This window comes from Cucurbita pepo, chromosome 11, assembly GCF_057944985.1.
Source record: "Cucurbita pepo subsp. pepo isolate OVF chromosome 11, ASM5794498v1, whole genome shotgun sequence".
Classification (NCBI taxonomy): domain Eukaryota; kingdom Viridiplantae; phylum Streptophyta; class Magnoliopsida; order Cucurbitales; family Cucurbitaceae; genus Cucurbita; species Cucurbita pepo.
Genome location: NC_141808.1, coordinates 5,585,739 through 5,604,768, shown reverse-complemented (window position 1 = coordinate 5,604,768; position 19,030 = coordinate 5,585,739). Strand labels below are relative to the sequence as shown.

General features: G+C 35.4%; 2 protein-coding genes across 2 annotated transcripts; both read right to left on the bottom strand.

Annotated features, from left to right (window-relative positions):
* Positions 1-6,366: 6,366 nt before the first annotated feature.
* LOC147790155 (exopolygalacturonase-like) lies at positions 6,367-8,139 on the bottom strand. Its single transcript, XM_087128176.1, has 4 exons — positions 7,932-8,139; positions 7,544-7,846; positions 6,920-7,438; positions 6,367-6,834 (listed from the first exon to the last, which is right to left on the bottom strand). The coding sequence occupies exons 1-4, from the start codon at positions 8,064-8,066 to the stop codon at positions 6,571-6,573; spliced, it is 1,221 nt and encodes a 406-aa protein (XP_086984302.1). The 5' UTR covers positions 8,067-8,139; the 3' UTR covers positions 6,367-6,570.
* An 8,866-nt stretch (positions 8,140-17,005) lies between these two features.
* Positions 17,006-18,715, bottom strand: LOC147790154 (exopolygalacturonase-like). Its single transcript, XM_087128203.1, has 4 exons — positions 18,571-18,715; positions 18,183-18,485; positions 17,559-18,077; positions 17,006-17,473 (listed from the first exon to the last, which is right to left on the bottom strand). The coding sequence occupies exons 1-4, from the start codon at positions 18,703-18,705 to the stop codon at positions 17,210-17,212; spliced, it is 1,221 nt and encodes a 406-aa protein (XP_086984329.1). The 5' UTR covers positions 18,706-18,715; the 3' UTR covers positions 17,006-17,209.
* Between the last annotated feature and the right edge of the window lie 315 nt (positions 18,716-19,030).

Genomic DNA, 19,030 nt, shown 5'->3' with positions numbered 1-19,030 from the left:
ACTCACATCTCACACCCCTCATTCACACATCCAAGTCCACACATTTATAGCATTCGGCGAGTAAGGGAGATAAATCGTTGGATTTTAGGTTGTCGTAATTCTCTCGGGCCTCTGTTACGGGTGAACCACACTTCTACAACACCCACTGCCAATACATGCAGTCTAGTCTGGAACGTATCAGCCTAGTGTGCCTCAACCCGACCCATACATCCCCCGCTTAACTTGAATAATGACCCGCCTCATTTTCATGTCGGCTCGGCTTGACGGCTTGGCAACTCGGTTTCTCGGCTTAGACGACTCGGTATAAAAATTATATACCATTTCCTAAGTTTTCGACATTCCTAAAATCATTTTTTACCTTATATAAGGCATTTGAGGTCAATAAGACTCCTATCTACCCAAATTTAGTTAGTTTTAGGACTTTTGTTAGAAATAATCATCATGTTTAGCTAGGTTAAGAGGTTTATATGCCCTAAGCATGTTATATGAATTGATATAGTTAGAATTAAGCATTAGAATACCGTTTTCGAAGCGACTATCGAGTAATTAGTAACTTCGGCCAAGGCCAACCATGTAAGTGATCTTACTGTTGGAGTTAGCTAATTGGTTGATGTATGATGGTGCGCGTATCATATTAATTATGTGATGCTTAAATGCTCTTTGTATTATCATGTAATGTATGCTATGTATACATGTGAAATCCACTACACTATATTATGAATGAAATGAAATGTCATGTATGAAATGTTATGTCTTACCATCTAAGTTGTGTGATGAATTACGTGATATTTGCCATGTATACATGATGCATATATGAAATATGTTACGGAGGAAAAGAGAAAGGAAATGAAACAACTATTATGTTATGAATGAAAATCATGGGACCTCATGCATGTATGTATGTCATGTACATCGGGATACTTCCCCGTAATGTTATGCTAGTACGGATGCGTACCTTCGATATTTATGTTTGTCATGATATCATGTGGGTCTTTCCTTTTCTGAGGCATCCGGTGACGTGTAATGTGTTGTGTCGACCAACTCAGACTCACGGGGAACGTACACGAGCCCGCCTAGTTGGTCCATGTGCGTGTACGTGGGTCGTGTGTGGAAAAGTACCATGCATCAAACCCTATCTGAAACTAGGAAGAGTCTAAGGTCATGTCACGGTTTTAAAAGATAGATCTCAATCATGTATTGTGTGTGACTGCATTACTATCCCCAATAGTGGGTTGACTTACTAGGAATTTCTTAAAATACTCAAGTCACGCGTTACCTTATATTTTTCAAGTAAAGGTATGTTATATTTATTTATGTCTTGAATTGAACAGGTAAGTCAATAACTATATTTTAAAAGTATTTATTATGAATTTCTGCATACGTGATTAAAGCATGCATAGAGTGACGTCACTAATTAGCCTAAGAAAATTAGGGACATTACCGATAATCTTTTGTTTTACACAGTTGAAAATAGTAAAATTTCAAGATCATTCCAGAAGTAAATTAATTTGTGATATGATTAAAAACATAGCTTAAAATTACTTTGGTTCATTAATATAATAATCAATAATAATTAACTTAGAAAAAGAAAAAATGGCCTATAACGAAACTCTGACCATGGATGGTTTTATATAGATTATGGTATTTAAGTTTATATAGATTAGGGTATTTAAGTTGACCGACTATAAGGAAACTCTCACTAGTTATGGTTTTAACATAAATTTTTAGTACGAAAATGAAAAGCTACCTATGAAACTATTAACTGAAAACAATGCATACTACCGTCCTATCTCAGCCTACATAACCATTCTAGCATTCGTCATTATCTATGCAGACGCTTTACCATTACGTGAAAAATAATGGTAGCATGTAGCTCGAGTATTTGTTGGAGCCAGGTAATGCAAACATACACATACATGATGGAACCTATCTTTTAAAACAACTTATCATGACCTTGAGTTCTTTCCAGTTCAGGTAGAGTTGGACGTTGGTACTTCCCCACACACGGCCCACGCACGCACATATGGAACTAGCAAGCGGCCTCGTATACGTACCCCTGGGTCGGGCTTCATCGAGTAAAATACGCTAATGCGTCGCCGGACACCACAGAGTAAAGGGCTCACATGATATCATGATGAACAAAAATATCGCAGGTACACGTCTGTACTAACATAACATAACGAGGAAATATCCTAGTGCACATGAGATCGATAAATGCATGTTAAGGATATTTAGTACTAAATTATAGTTTACCATCTATAGCATATATTTGATATTTTATTATAGGCAAATATCTAGATATTTGTCTTCTTACCATAGCCATATACTTGTAATTTGTTTGATTATACATAGAGAACTTTCACACACTAGGTGTGGTGGATTAAGCAAACATTCTCATGGTATAAGAGCCTTTGCGGTTTAACAACCTCAATCCTTTCTTTTCAATGGCTTTTGAATCTTCCACGGTTTTTCTCCACCACCACTGCTGGCTTTGACGCTGCACGGGCAGTCGCCATGGCTGCCGCAAGCGGAGTCGATTGATTACTCTTTGGCTCCACCCTTTTGACCTCCAAATCACCCTTCGCCATACTCGGTACATACAACCTCACCTTCTCCAACACAATCAATTTTCCCTCAACCAACATAGTCTCTTTCATGTTCTTTCCAATCTTCCCTTCATCGTTCACAAAAACCTTAACCTAAACCTATTGACCTTCTCCAAAGATTTACCTTTGGAATCTGGGCGCCGCACTTGCCTCTTCGCCAACCAAGTCGCCGCCGCCCTACTCGCCAAAATTGGCTCCTTCGCCCAACGTGGCGACTCTACCGGATTCAACATTGTCTTTGTCCCTTGCTCTAGGTTTCCCCGTTCTACTTCTTGGGATAGAAATATTATCACTGAAGCCAAGGCAGGCATCGTCGCTGAGCGACGATCCCTCTTCATGGGTTAGACATATTCTCGCCGAAGCCAAGGCAGCATCGCCGCTGAGCGGCGATCCCTCTGTAGTTTTCGATGGTCAAGAAAGTGTTTCTCTACGCCTCCTCCGAACCAGGTTGTTGACATCTTAACGAAAAGTGTTGCTCGACCTCTCTTTGAATTTTTCAGATCTAAGCTTCACGTTTGTTCAAATCCGACGCTCAGCTTGCGGGGGGGGGGGGGGGGGGGTGTTACCATATATATCATATTTGATATTTTATTGTAGGCAAATATCTAGATATTTGTCTTCCTACCATAGTTATCTTTCCATATATTGTTCTTTCCATTTATTACCATTTCCATATCCTTGTCATTTATTTGATTATAAGGAGAGAAGTTTCACACACTATTTAGGTGTGCTGGATTAAGCAAACGTTCTCAGGTCCACATAGCTTAAAATCATAGCATATAGTAAGAATCATTTTGTTTTTCCTTTCATTCATGTCATAGTACACATATGAATCATCTATGGATTGCACTGATCATGACTTACATCACACGCATTCATAACATGGCATCATAGGTCATCACATAACATACATAAAATAGCATAGCATTCCTAATTATGTGCATGTAGGGGCACGGGCGTGCGTCATCATACAATCCTTCCAACCAACAAAGGTAGAGTCATTTACTTGTTTAGTCTTGATTCTGTAACTGTTCGATAGGTGCTCTTAGGACATATTATTAAACTTAGTTTAGCTAAACATATTGATTACTCCTAGTTTTAGCTAAAAAATATTTAGTTTGAGAAAATAGGAGTCTTACAGGCTTAAAATGCACTCAATAACGTCGAAAGCAACTTGAGAAGGGTAAAAAAAAATGTAGGAAACGATAATAAAATTGGGGTTTCGATTTTAAACTTTTTTTTTTTTTTTTTACTGTTTGATACACTTCTTTTCTTCGACATTCTATTCTAAATCATCAAGGTTGATCATTCCCCAAGAGAATTTCGAAAAACTTAATTCGGGACTTTTGAAGCACGTGCTAAAACCACTGAGTAACGGTTGATGTTTTTCGAAATTTTCTTGGTGAATGATCAACGTTGATGATTTAGAATAGAATATCAAAAATTAGGGTTTCGATTTTAAACACTTTTTTCACTGTTTTATACACTCCTTTTCTTCGACATTCCATTCTAAATCATCAAGCTTGATCATTCCCCAGGAAAATTACGAAAAACATCGATCGTTACTCAATTTTTTTTAGCATGTGCTTGAAGCGTTTCAGATTAGGGTTTCCAAATTAGGGTTTTGATTTGAAGCACTTTTTTACCGGTTTATACACTCTTTTTCTTCGACATTCTATTCTAAATCATCAAGCATGATCATTCCCCAGGAAAATTTCGAAGAACGTTACTCATTTTTTTAGCACGTGCTTCAAACGTCCCAGATTAGGGTTTCGATTTTAAGCACTTTTTTAGTGTGTTAGACAGTCCTTTTCTTCGACATTATATTCTAAATCATCGAGCCTTTTCATTCATTTTACCTTTTTTATATCCAATACCAATTGAAGAATATAAAATGGACTTGATTTAATGACAACAAGCATAGAATACAACTAGAGCAATAATTATGAACATCACACATTGATACATAATTCTTCGCTCTCTCGAGGGTCTCGCATTAAATCTTTCAAGTCCAAACCTAAAGCGTGGAATCATAGAAGAAGAACTAACATTTTGACTAGAGAGAGTAGGGGCCACTCATCGTCGAGGCTTCTCGAGTTGATCTTCCTCCTCGTCGAAGATTTTCTACTAATAAGTTGACATTTTCAACCGGGGAGTGGTATCAATGGAGGCTGAATCAGAACCAAAGTACTTCTCCCTTTCTCATCCCAGCAAAATTTTGTACTTCTCCCTTTCAGACCCAGCAAAATTTTGATATGTTTACAAAATTTTTATACGTTTATAGATCCAATTAAACTTTATTTATTGATCATAATGTATGAAAGTAGGATTTCTTCTCTTCTCTTTTTATTTGAGAATGGAAGGATTTATTTTTTATAGGTTGAGTTCAAATCAAAGAAAGGTTTTTTTTGTTATCCCTTATATCATAGCAATAATAGGGGATTAATAACTCAATCAAATCAAAAGAAATACAATATCTTCAGGAACAAAAAAAAAAAAAATATATATGTTATACTTAATATCTTAAGTTTCATCGTTATCTGTCTTTTCGTAGCCAAATTGTCTTGAGGCCTAAGCTTTTTTTTTTTTATAATCCAACAGTAGATGTTATGTCAGTAATAAATATTTGAACTCTTTCTAGAATTGTTTTATTTTTCGTTATTACTCTTGTTATTTTCCTTTATTACTCTTGTCCTCAAATCTTTAAGATCTTTCTAGACTTGCTGATTGCTACACCTGAACTATTTCACGGAGTATGTGTCCAGATAGTCCAAAGTCTCAATCGTTACCTCTCACGAAGTATGTGTCCAGATAGCCCAAAAGTCTCAATCGTTAGCTCTCGGTCAACAATGGAACTTTGAATAAATATTTGAACTCTTTCTAGAATCATTTCACGAAGTATGTGTCCAGATAGCCCAAAAGTCTCAATCGTTAGCTCTCGGTCAACAATGGAACTTTGAATAAATATTTGAACTCTTTCTAAAATTGTTTTAATAAATATTTGAACTCTTTCTAAAATTGTTTTATTTTCCTTTATTACTCTTGACTAAGATCTTTCTAGAATGGTTGATTGCTACACCTGAATCATTTTAGGAAGTATGTGTCCAGATAGCCCAAAGTTTCATCGTTAGCTCTTCTTTTTTGAAGGATCAACGAAACGAATCAAATGATATTTTTGTTCCAATTTTTTTGCCATTGTTTTCTAAGTTAATTCGAATGATGATTTATTTTGAATGAAATAAATTATAAATGAAGCCTTCCTCCTTAATTTTTTTTTCCTTAATAAATTGTATATTTTATATATTAGATTTTGAAATTTTAATGAATCTCTGTTGTGTTGTTTTTAAAATTATTTATTAGATATAAATTCTTTCCATTTCTAATTTTACCCTTGTAGGAAGCTCCACAAATAGTATGATACTAAACTCATGATCTTCTTCTCCTCCTTTACAGCAAGGTAAGTCCTTTGCATTTAATCAATTCTCTCCTTAACTTTTCTCGTACTTTGCACCTAATCGATTCTCTCCTAACTTTTCAGACAGTTAAGTGATCTTTGAATATTACCATTTGAAGTTTGCTTGAAAAGCAATTTTTAAGACATATCCTAACTTTTCAGACAGTTAAGTGATCTTTGAATATTACCATTTGAAGTTTGCTTGAAATGATCTTTGAATATTACCATTTGAAGTTTGCTTGAAATGATCTTTGAATATTACCATTTGAAGTTTGCTTGAAAAGCAATTTTTCAGACATAATTCAATTAAATTTTAAACAATTATGTCATATATGTGGACTTTGTTACAATAGAAAATAGAATCGTCAAGTATTATTTCTCCTAAATGTAAAAAAATACAATTATTGAAAACATGTCCAACATCATGGAATGCGTAAACCTAATTTTGAAGGCTAAAATAAAAATGATAGGAAGAATGGTTTGAAACATTTGTCGGCGTTAAAAGATTGTTCAATCAGTTGACGGAGTGGTCTCAGGTGGCGCTGGTTCAGCACAGATGGGAGGGTTCTGCTTTCCAGAAATGGTCGGTTTCACATTTGCACATTCAGACACAATTGGCCCTTCTTTACCACTATAAGTGAGGTCAACATCAGCAATTTCCACATCCTCACATGGATTACTTTTACTGCAAACAAGTTTGACGGCAACCGGAGTTGAAGATGTGCCCCTGATGTTCTTGAAACTAACTTTGCTAATCTTAATTGCTGATGGAACCTGAGATGTTCAAAATAAACATTAATTAATACTTGTTCAAAAGATAATAAGTTGGAAACCAAGGAGGTTCGATTGTAATACACACCTTTCGGTTGCATTGATTCCATGGACAATATTCTTGATCTATGATGATAGGGTTAGCAACATTATCCATTTCAATATCTTCAAAATGCATGTCAGAGGCTGGGTATGAGACGGCAGAATCTGGCCATGATTTGATCCTGACACCATTTGTAGTACCGATTAATTTGCATTTCTTCACGGTAACTCCTACCACTTCTTTTTCAGTTTTATACTTGCCCAAGCTGCCTATGCTAATGCCATGTCCCGGTCCGCAAGTAACATCGCTAATGGTTATTTTTCTGTTAGTGTATCCTACAGATATACAATCATCTCCCGTTGCGATTGCGGTATTGAGAATGAAAACGTCTTCTGAATCGCCCAAGTGAATTCCATCGGTGTTGGGACTATTGTGTGGTGCAGTAATTTTCAGGTGATCGAAGGTAAGATTCTTGCCGGCCAAAACATTGATATGAAAATTCTTGCTATCCAACGAAGTTATGTCCTTCACTATCGAATTTGTGATGAAATTGAACTTCAAATTCTGCCCATTTTAAACAAACAAAGAAAAAACACTCCCATGTTAAAGCATATAATGCTAACCCAAATTATGAGTTCTCTTTATAATTAAAGTAGCAGGAGCATTTACCATGGGAAGCTTTTTGCATTCTTTCTTCAGGTGGCAATCATTCTTTTCCCAACCAGCTTTTCCTTGGCCATCGAAAACTCCAGTACCAGCCAATGTCAAATGATCGACGTATTCCATAACAAGCAACCCATCTCCTTCCGTGTCGGTAGGAGAAGCTTGTAATGTTCCTTCAACTAGAAGCTCAATAGGACTTTTACATGGACCTTTGAGCCTCGATTCTCCTAATTGATAAGTTCCTTTTGGAACCAATACTTTACTTGGAGTAGCCGAAGCACATGCTTCCTTCCATGCATCTGCTAAAGCCTGTGAATTCAACCATTTCATTTGAGAAAAATATTTCGTACAAAACAAAATTTTGGTTTATCAACTCAAACAAATGTACACGTACTTGAGTAGCATCAGCATTAGGTTTGGCACCAAATGTCGTAATATCAAAAACACCGCTAGTAGCATCAACGATAGCATTAGACACCAACAATAGCAACAGTGGTATTAATGCCATAAACTTTGATATCAATCCCATCCTTTCTAGTTCTCGTCTCCTCTTCTACCTTTTTCTTTTGGTTCAAATTTCCAAACTTCTAAGACATAAGAATTGATTTGAATGCATTCCCAACTCACACTCTCCTTATATACAAACACAAAAATAACCAATTCAAATTAGCTAAATTCGTTAAAAAATAAGTGTGTGGTTTAAGGCAGGCCCTATAATTAGTTTTACCTTAAATGATGGAGGACTGGTTTTGTTGAACATAATTCCTTGTTAAATTTCTGTACTAGATAGATGTACATCCCACAATTTTCAACACACACCAAAAATTATCCTCGAAGAATTTATCAAAATTTAATATATATATGTATATATATTAGTTTTCAAACTCTATCGTACTACTTCTTTTACTTTTTTTACTTTTATTCCTATCTCACAATTTTTACCCTTCTTCTCTAGAGAAATATATTAACGAGAATGAAGATTTTTTATTTTATTATTATTAGGTGTATCAAAAAAAATTTTATTTTATTATTATTAGGTGTATCAAAAATATATTACAAAGATGTGATGGAAAAAAATTTCTTTAGTCATTTTAAAGCAATATTGGCAGTCGAGGCCCGTCCATGCCCAATTGGTCAGTCGGCCTGTCCATTTCCAATTTTAACGGATAAACCCTTGATCCAATTTTCTCTCAATTCTTCACATGTGTTGTTAATATATTCTATTGGGCTCACTTGCGGTATATTTTTCAGAATCAGCTCTAGAGAATTTGTATTCTATTTCTTAGAATCCTCTCTAGAATCACGTTCATTCACTATCAGTTATCATTTGTGACATATAAATGTATAGAATTTTATCTGTGGTTTTCTCAATTGTTCCAGATGAATGGAGTTGTTGGGTTGCTTGTGAAACGTTACGCGGAGTACACTTGGATTGATCAAGCTCCCCTTCAGCTGTGTTTTTTTGGATCTTTATGCGGTCTCTTGCAGAAAATAGGCCTCCATCTTCAATTTGGGCCACCATGCAGTGTTTGGGCAGGGTTCCCTCTACCTCCTTAGGCTGTTCTTGTTCCTTTTGTCAATGAATTCCTTTGAAGTTTCTTTTCTAAAGGAAACAAGAAAAGAATCAAAATTGAGCCAACGGTGTTATCCTCAAAGATATTATTTTCCTTTCTGGGATGATAACCCACCGTGAATTATGAAGTTAGTGGATATCATGTAAGGGGTATGGAATGAAATGATGAAAAAGATTTAGAATTTCAGGCTATTTCGAGGTTGAACGACGCATCAGTGCATAGGCTTCGCGCTCACGTGGAGGTGCGAGTAACCAAGGAGTGGGACATGTGGGTCAACGAGTGTACTACGCATGTGGGCGGTGGAGGCTTGTTTCAAGTTTCAGCTCGTTCTGTTCAACTTCTTTTGACCTGTTTTATCAATGTTACCTTGTACCAACCTTGAAAATCATTAGATATAGGTCAAATTAAGAGAATTTGTGAAAAAAAATACCATATAATGAACAATTATGAAAGCAAAGGAATTGACGATTCACGTAAGTAGTTTATCGAAGCTCCTAAACAAGCATGTTACCACGGGATTAAGAGCTAAAAACGTTGAATGTATGTAAATAGCATGAGTTAAATAATAATAATAATAATTATTATTATTATAATAATAATAATGAATCCATGCATAAAATGTGAGCATATTAGAGAATCCTGATTAGTAAGTATGATGTATAACTCTAGTTTATGCTTATGAACTATTTACGATATGGAGATGTGAATGAGTATTCTTAGTCTACTAATCCCTGAAAAACCCGTGACCAATGCAATGCGATGCGTGCTAAGTTGGGAACAATAAATATTTTTGACCAGAGAGTTTAGTAGAAAAACCGTATTTGACCGAGAATGAGTCTTACATAGGAGTCTAAAATTTGTAGTAAACATAAATAGAGCTAACAAATAAAACTTAAGGTTGCTAGAACCCCTCAATATCAATAGAGAGGTCCTAGTAGATGAGACTAGGAGCCAAGGTAATGGTTGGATGGAGGACCCTATCCATACCAAAAACCTAAAAATAACCCATTCCGAATAAAACTTAAAATATTTGAAAAACATAATAAAATTTGTTAATGATAAGTTAGCTAGGCAGGGAGTAAACTAATTAGTCATCAAAATTATTTTTAATTTTTCTTTCTAGATAAATGTGAAGTAATGTGATCGAGATGACTGTGTAGTCGAGTTGGAGACTTAGGGATCCTACCTAGACCTGTAATTTGTGTCAATATTAAGAATAGTGAATCAAACTTTCGAGCAAGACAAATATTGTACGAAATTTATATTTAACATATCACTTAACTTTTAAAATTTTAACTTTGTTAGAGATTTATTAAACACAATTGGAAAGTTCAAATATTTATAAGATATAAAAGTGAATGAATTTCCTAAACAGTTTACATTTATCATGTTTCAAAGGGCTTAAAATTAAATTTAATGGGTTTCGCATGGAATTAGACTGTGAGAGAATGTAATGGTTTGGAATTAATATATATATATATATATATATTTATTTATTTATTTATTTAAATCTAGTCCGAAATATCGCGATTTCAGGCGAGACATTATTTTTGCAGGAGTAAACCAACACGACCCTCCCTTAAACTCACATCTCACACCCCTCATTCACACATCCAAGTCCACACATTTATAGCATTCGGCGAGTAAGGGAGATAAATCGTTGGATTTTAGGTTGTCGTAATTCTCTCGGGCCTCTGTTACGGGTGAACCACACTTCTACAACACCCACTGCCAATACATGCAGTCTAGTCTGGAACGTATCAGCCTAGTGTGCCTCAACCCGACCCATACATCCCCCGCTTAACTTGAATAATGACCCGCCTCATTTTCATGTCGGCTCGGCTTGACGGCTTGGCAACTCGGTTTCTCGGCTTAGACGACTCGGTATAAAAATTATATACCATTTCCTAAGTTTTCGACATTCCTAAAATCATTTTTTACCTTATATAAGGCATTTGAGGTCAATAAGACTCCTATCTACCCAAATTTAGTTAGTTTTAGGACTTTTGTTAGAAATAATCATCATGTTTAGCTAGGTTAAGAGGTTTATATGCCCTAAGCATGTTATATGAATTGATATAGTTAGAATTAAGCATTAGAATACCGTTTTCGAAGCGACTATCGAGTAATTAGTAACTTCGGCCAAGGCCAACCATGTAAGTGATCTTACTGTTGGAGTTAGCTAATTGGTTGATGTATGATGGTGCGCGTATCATATTAATTATGTGATGCTTAAATGCTCTTTGTATTATCATGTAATGTATGCTATGTATACATGTGAAATCCACTACACTATATTATGAATGAAATGAAATGTCATGTATGAAATGTTATGTCTTACCATCTAAGTTGTGTGATGAATTACGTGATATTTGCCATGTATACATGATGCATATATGAAATATGTTACGGAGGAAAAGAGAAAGGAAATGAAACAACTATTATGTTATGAATGAAAATCATGGGACCTCATGCATGTATGTATGTCATGTACATCGGGATACTTCCCCGTAATGTTATGCTAGTACGGATGCGTACCTTCGATATTTATGTTTGTCATGATATCATGTGGGTCTTTCCTTTTCTGAGGCATCCGGTGACGTGTAATGTGTTGTGTCGACCAACTCAGACTCACGGGGAACGTACACGAGCCCGCCTAGTTGGTCCATGTGCGTGTACGTGGGTCGTGTGTGGAAAAGTACCATGCATCAAACCCTATCTGAAACTAGGAAGAGTCTAAGGTCATGTCACGGTTTTAAAAGATAGATCTCAATCATGTATTGTGTGTGACTGCATTACTATCCCCAATAGTGGGTTGACTTACTAGGAATTTCTTAAAATACTCAAGTCACGCGTTACCTTATATTTTTCAAGTAAAGGTATGTTATATTTATTTATGTCTTGAATTGAACAGGTAAGTCAATAACTATATTTTAAAAGTATTTATTATGAATTTCTGCATACGTGATTAAAGCATGCATAGAGTGACGTCACTAATTAGCCTAAGAAAATTAGGGACATTACCGATAATCTTTTGTTTTACACAGTTGAAAATAGTAAAATTTCAAGATCATTCCAGAAGTAAATTAATTTGTGATATGATTAAAAACATAGCTTAAAATTACTTTGGTTCATTAATATAATAATCAATAATAATTAACTTAGAAAAAGAAAAAATGGCCTATAACGAAACTCTGACCATGGATGGTTTTATATAGATTATGGTATTTAAGTTTATATAGATTAGGGTATTTAAGTTGACCGACTATAAGGAAACTCTCACTAGTTATGGTTTTAACATAAATTTTTAGTACGAAAATGAAAAGCTACCTATGAAACTATTAACTGAAAACAATGCATACTACCGTCCTATCTCAGCCTACATAACCATTCTAGCATTCGTCATTATCTATGCAGACGCTTTACCATTACGTGAAAAATAATGGTAGCATGTAGCTCGAGTATTTGTTGGAGCCAGGTAATGCAAACATACACATACATGATGGAACCTATCTTTTAAAACAACTTATCATGACCTTGAGTTCTTTCCAGTTCAGGTAGAGTTGGACGTTGGTACTTCCCCACACACGGCCCACGCACGCACATATGGAACTAGCAAGCGGCCTCGTATACGTACCCCTGGGTCGGGCTTCATCGAGTAAAATACGCTAATGCGTCGCCGGACACCACAGAGTAAAGGGCTCACATGATATCATGATGAACAAAAATATCGCAGGTACACGTCTGTACTAACATAACATAACGAGGAAATATCCTAGTGCACATGAGATCGATAAATGCATGTTAAGGATATTTAGTACTAAATTATAGTTTACCATCTATAGCATATATTTGATATTTTATTATAGGCAAATATCTAGATATTTGTCTTCTTACCATAGTTATCTTTCCGTATATTGTTCTTTCTATTTATTACTATTTCCATATACTTGTAATTTGTTTGATTATACATAGAGAACTTTCACACACTAGGTGTGGTGGATTAAGCAAACATTCTCATGGTATAAGAGCCTTTGCGGTTTAACAACCTCAATCCTTTCTTTTCAATGGCTTTTGAATCTTCCACTGTTTTTCTCCACCACCACTGCTGGCTTTGACGCTGCACGGGCAGTCGCCATGGCTGCCGCAAGCGGAGTCGATTGATTACTCTTTGGCTCCACCCTTTTGACCTCCAAATCACCCTTCGCCATACTCGGTACATACAACCTCACCTTCTCCAACACAATCAATTTTCCCTCAACCAACATAGTCTCTTTCATGTTCTTTCCAATCTTCCCTTCATCGTTCACAAAAACCTTAACCTAAACCTATTGACCTTCTCCAAAGATTTACCTTTGGAATCTGGGCGCCGCACTTGCCTCTTCGCCAACCAAGTCGCCGCCGCCCTACTCGCCAAAATTGGCTCCTTCGCCCAACGTGGCGACTCTACCGGATTCAACATTGTCTTTGTCCCTTGCTCTAGGTTTCCCCGTTCTACTTCTTGGGATAGAAATATTATCACTGGAGCCAAGGCAGGCATCGTCGCTGAGCGACGATCCCTCTTCATGGGTTAGACATATTCTCGCCGAAGCCAAGGTAGCATCGCCGCTGAGCGGCGATCCCTCTGTAGTTTTCGATGGTCAAGAAAGTGTTTCTCTACGCCTCCTCCGAACCAGGTTGTTGACATCTTAACGAAAAGTGTTGCTCGACCTCTCTTTGAATTTTTCAGATCTAAGCTTCACGTTTGTTCAAATCCGACGCTCAGCTTGCGGGGGGGGGGGGGGGGGGGAGTGTTACCATATATATCATATTTGATATTTTATTGTAGGCAAATATCTAGATATTTGTCTTCCTACCATAGTTATCTTTCCATATATTGTTCTTTCCATTTATTACCATTTCCATATCCTTGTCATTTATTTGATTATAAGGAGAGAAGTTTCACACACTATTTAGGTGTGCTGGATTAAGCAAACGTTCTCAGGTCCACATAGCTTAAAATCATAGCATATAGTAAGAATCATTTTGTTTTTCCTTTCATTCATGTCATAGTACACATATGAATCATCTATGGATTGCACTGATCATGACTTACATCACACGCATTCATAACATGGCATCATAGGTCATCACATAACATACATAAAATAGCATAGCATTCCTAATTATGTGCATGTAGGGGCACGGGCGTGCGTCATCATACAATCCTTCCAACCAACAAAGGTAGAGTCATTTACTTGTTTAGTCTTGATTCTGTAACTGTTCGATAGGTGCTCTTAGGACATATTATTAAACTTAGTTTAGCTAAACATATTGATTACTCCTAGTTTTAGCTAAAAAATATTTAGTTTGAGAAAATAGGAGTCTTACAGACTTAAAATGCACTCAATAACGTCGAAAGCAACTTGAGAAGGGTAAAAAAAAATGTAGGAAACGATAATAAAATTGGGGTTTCGATTTTAAACTTTTTTTTTTTTTTTTTACTGTTTGATACACTTCTTTTCTTCGACATTCTATTCTAAATCATCAAGGTTGATCATTCCCCAAGAGAATTTCGAAAAACTTAATTCGGGACTTTTGAAGCACGTGCTAAAACCACTGAGTAACGGTTGATGTTTTTCAAAATTTTCTTGGTGAATGATCAACGTTGATGATTTAGAATAGAATATCAAAAATTAGGGTTTCGATTTTAAACACTTTTTTCACTGTTTTATACACTCCTTTTCTTCGACATTCCATTCTAAATCATCAAGCTTGATCATTCCCCAGGAAAATTACGAAAAACATCGATCGTTACTCAATTTTTTTTAGCATGTGCTTGAAGCGTTTCAGATTAGGGTTTCCAAATTAGGGTTTTGATTTGAAGCACTTTTTTACCGGTTTATACACTCTTTTTCTTCGACATTCTATTCTAAATCATCAAGCATGATCATTCCCCAGGAAAATTTCGAAGAACGTTACTCATTTTTTTAGCACGTGCTTCAAACGTCCCAGATTAGGGTTTCGATTTTAAGCACTTTTTTAGTGTGTTAGACAGTCCTTTTCTTCGACATTATATTCTAAATCATCGAGCCTTTTCATTCATTTTACCTTTTTTATATCCAATACCAATTGAAGAATATAAAATGGACTTGATTTAATGACAACAAGCATAGAATACAACTAGAGCAATAATTATGAACATCACACATTGATACATAATTCTTCGCTCTCTCGAGGGTCTCGCATTAAATCTTTCAAGTCCAAACCTAAAGCGTGGAATCATAGAAGAAGAACTAACATTTTGACTAGAGAGAGTAGGGGCCACTCATCGTCGAGGCTTCTCGAGTTGATCTTCCTCCTCGTCGAAGATTTTCTACTAATAAGTTGACATTTTCAACCGGGGAGTGGTATCAATGGAGGCTGAATCAGAACCAAAGTACTTCTCCCTTTCTCATCCCAGCAAAATTTTGTACTTCTCCCTTTCAGACCCAGCAAAATTTTGATATGTTTACAAAATTTTTATACGTTTATAGATCCAATTAAACTTTATTTATTGATCATAATGTATGAAAGTAGGATTTCTTCTCTTCTCTTTTTATTTGAGAATGGAAGGATTTATTTTTTATAGGTTGAGTTCAAATCAAAGAAAGGTTTTTTTTGTTATCCCTTATATCATAGCAATAATAGGGGATTAATAACTCAATCAAATCAAAAGAAATACAATATCTTCAGGAACAAAAAAAAAAAAATATATATGTTATACTTAATATCTTAAGTTTCATCGTTATCTGTCTTTTCGTAGCCAAATTGTCTTGAGGCCTAAGCTTTTTTTTTTTTATAATCCAACACAGTAGATGTTATGTCAGTAATAAATATTTGAACTCTTTCTAGAATTGTTTTATTTTTCGTTATTACTCTTGTTATTTTCCTTTATTACTCTTGTCCTCAAATCTTTAAGATCTTTCTAGACTTGCTGATTGCTACACCTGAACTATTTCACGGAGTATGTGTCCAGATAGTCCAAAGTCTCAATCGTTACCTCTCACGAAGTATGTGTCCAGATAGCCCAAAAGTCTCAATCGTTAGCTCTCGGTCAACAATGGAACTTTGAATAAATATTTGAACTCTTTCTAAAATTGTTTTAATAAATATTTGAACTCTTTCTAAAATTGTTTTATTTTCCTTTATTACTCTTGACTAAGATCTTTCTAGAATGGTTGATTGCTACACCTGAATCATTTCAGGAAGTATGTGTCCAGATAGCCCAAAGTTTCATCGTTAGCTCTTCTTTTTTGAAGGATCAACTAAACGAATCAAATGATATTTTTGTTCCAATTTTTTTGCCATTGTTTTCTAAGTTAATTCGAATGATGATTTATTTTGAATGAAATAAATTATAAATGAAGCCTTCCTCCTTAATTTTTTTTTTCCTTAATAAATTGTATATTTTATATATTAGATTTTGAAATTTTAATGAATCTCTGTTGTGTTGTTTTTAAAATTATTTATTAGATATAAATTCTTTCCATTTCTAATTTTACCCTTGTAGGAAGCTCCACAAATAGTATGATACTAAACTCATGATCTTCTTCTCCTCCTTTACAGCAAGGTAAGTCCTTTGCATTTAATCAATTCTCTCCTTAACTTTTCTCGTACTTTGCACCTAATCGATTCTCTCCTAACTTTTCAGACAGTTAAGTGATCTTTGAATATTACCATTTGAAGTTTGCTTGAAAAGCAATTTTTCAGACATATCCTAACTTTTCAGACAGTTAAGTGATCTTTGAATATTACCATTTGAAGTTTGCTTGAAATGATCTTTGAATATTACCATTTGAAGTTTGCTTGAAATGATCTTTGAATATTACCATTTGAAGTTTGCTTGAAAAGCAATTTTTCAGACATAATTCAATTAAATTTTAAACAATTATGTCATATATGTGGACTTTGTTACAATAGAAAATAGAATCGTCAAGTATTATTTCTCCTAAATGTAAAAAAATACAATTATTGAAAACATGTCCAACATCATGGAATGCGTAAACCTAATTTTGAAGGCTAAAATAAAAATGATAGGAAGAATGGTTTGAAACATTTGTCGGCGTTAAAAGATTGTTCAATCAGTTGACGGAGTGGTCTCAGGTGGCGCTGGTTCAGCACAGATGGGAGGGTTCTGCTTTCCAGAAATGGTCGGTTTCACATTTGCACATTCAGACACAATTGGCCCTTCTTTACCACTATAAGTGAGGTCAACATCAGCAATTTCCACATCCTCACATGGATTACTTTTACTGCAAACAAGTTTGACGGCAACCGGAGTTGAAGATGTGCCCCTGATGTTCTTGAAACTAACTTTGCTAATCTTAATTGCTGATGGAACCTGGGATGTTCAAAATAAACATTAATTAATACTTGTTCAAAAGATAATAAGTTGGAAACCAAGGAGGTTCGATTGTAATACACACCTTTCGGTTGCATTGATTCCATGGACAATATTCTTGATCTATGATGATAGGGTTAGCAACATTATCCATTTCAATATCTTCAAAATGCATGTCAGAGGCTGGGTATGAGACGGCAGAATCTGGCCATGATTTGATCCTGACACCATTTGTAGTACCGATTAATTTGCATTTCTTCACGGTAACTCCTACCGCTTCTTTTTCAGTTTTATACTTGCCCAAGCTGCCTATGCTAATGCCATGTCCCGGTCCGCAAGTAACATCGCTAATGGTTATTTTTCTGTTAGTGTATCCTACAGATATACAATCATCTCCCGTTGCGATTGCGGTATTGAGAATGAAAACGTCTTCTGAATCGCCCAAGTGAATTCCATCGGTGTTGGGACTATTGTGTGGTGCAGTAATTTTCAGGTGATCGAAGGTAAGATTCTTGCCGGCCAAAACATTGATATGAAAATTCTTGCTATCCAACGAAGTTATGTCCTTCACTATCGAATTTGTGATGAAATTGAACTTCAAATTCTGCCCATTTTAAACAAACAAAGAAAAAACACTCCCATGTTAAAGCATATAATGCTAACCCAAATTATGAGTTCTCTTTATAATTAAAGTAGCAGGAGCATTTACCATGGGAAGCTTTTTGCATTCTTTCTTCAGGTGGCAATCATTCTTTTCCCAACCAGCTTTTCCTTGGCCATCGAAAACTCCAGTACCAGCCAATGTCAAATGATCGACGTATTCCATAACAAGCAACCCATCTCCTTCCGTGTCGGTAGGAGAAGCTTGTAATGTTCCTTCAACTAGAAGCTCAATAGGACTTTTACATGGACCTTTGAGCCTCGATTCTCCTAATTGATAAGTTCCTTTTGGAACCAATACTTTACTTGGAGTAGCCGAAGCACATGCTTCCTTCCATGCATCTGCTAAAGCCTGTGAATTCAACCATTTCATTTGAGAAAAATATTTCGTACAAAACAAAATTTTGGTTTATCAACTCAAACAAATGTACACGTACTTGAGTAGCATCAGCATTAGGTTTGGCACCAAATGTCGTAATATCAAAAACACCGCTAGTAGCATCAACGATAGCATTAGACACCAACAATAGCAACAGTGGTATTAATGCCATAAAATTTGATATCAATCCCATCCTTTCTAGTTCTCGTCTCCTCTTCTACCTTTTTCTTTTGGTTCAAATTTCCAAACTTCTAAGACATAAGAATTGATTTGAATGCATTCCCAACTCACACTCTCCTTATATACAAACACAAAAATAACCAATTCAAATTAGCTAAATTCGTTAAAAAATAAGTGTGTTGTTTAAGGCAGGCCCTATAATTAGTTTTACCTTAAATGATGGAGGACTGGTTTTGTTGAACATAATTCCTTGTTAAATTTCTGTACTAGATAGATGTACATCCCACAATTTTCAACTAATGAACACACCAAAAATTATCCTCAAGAATTTATCAAAA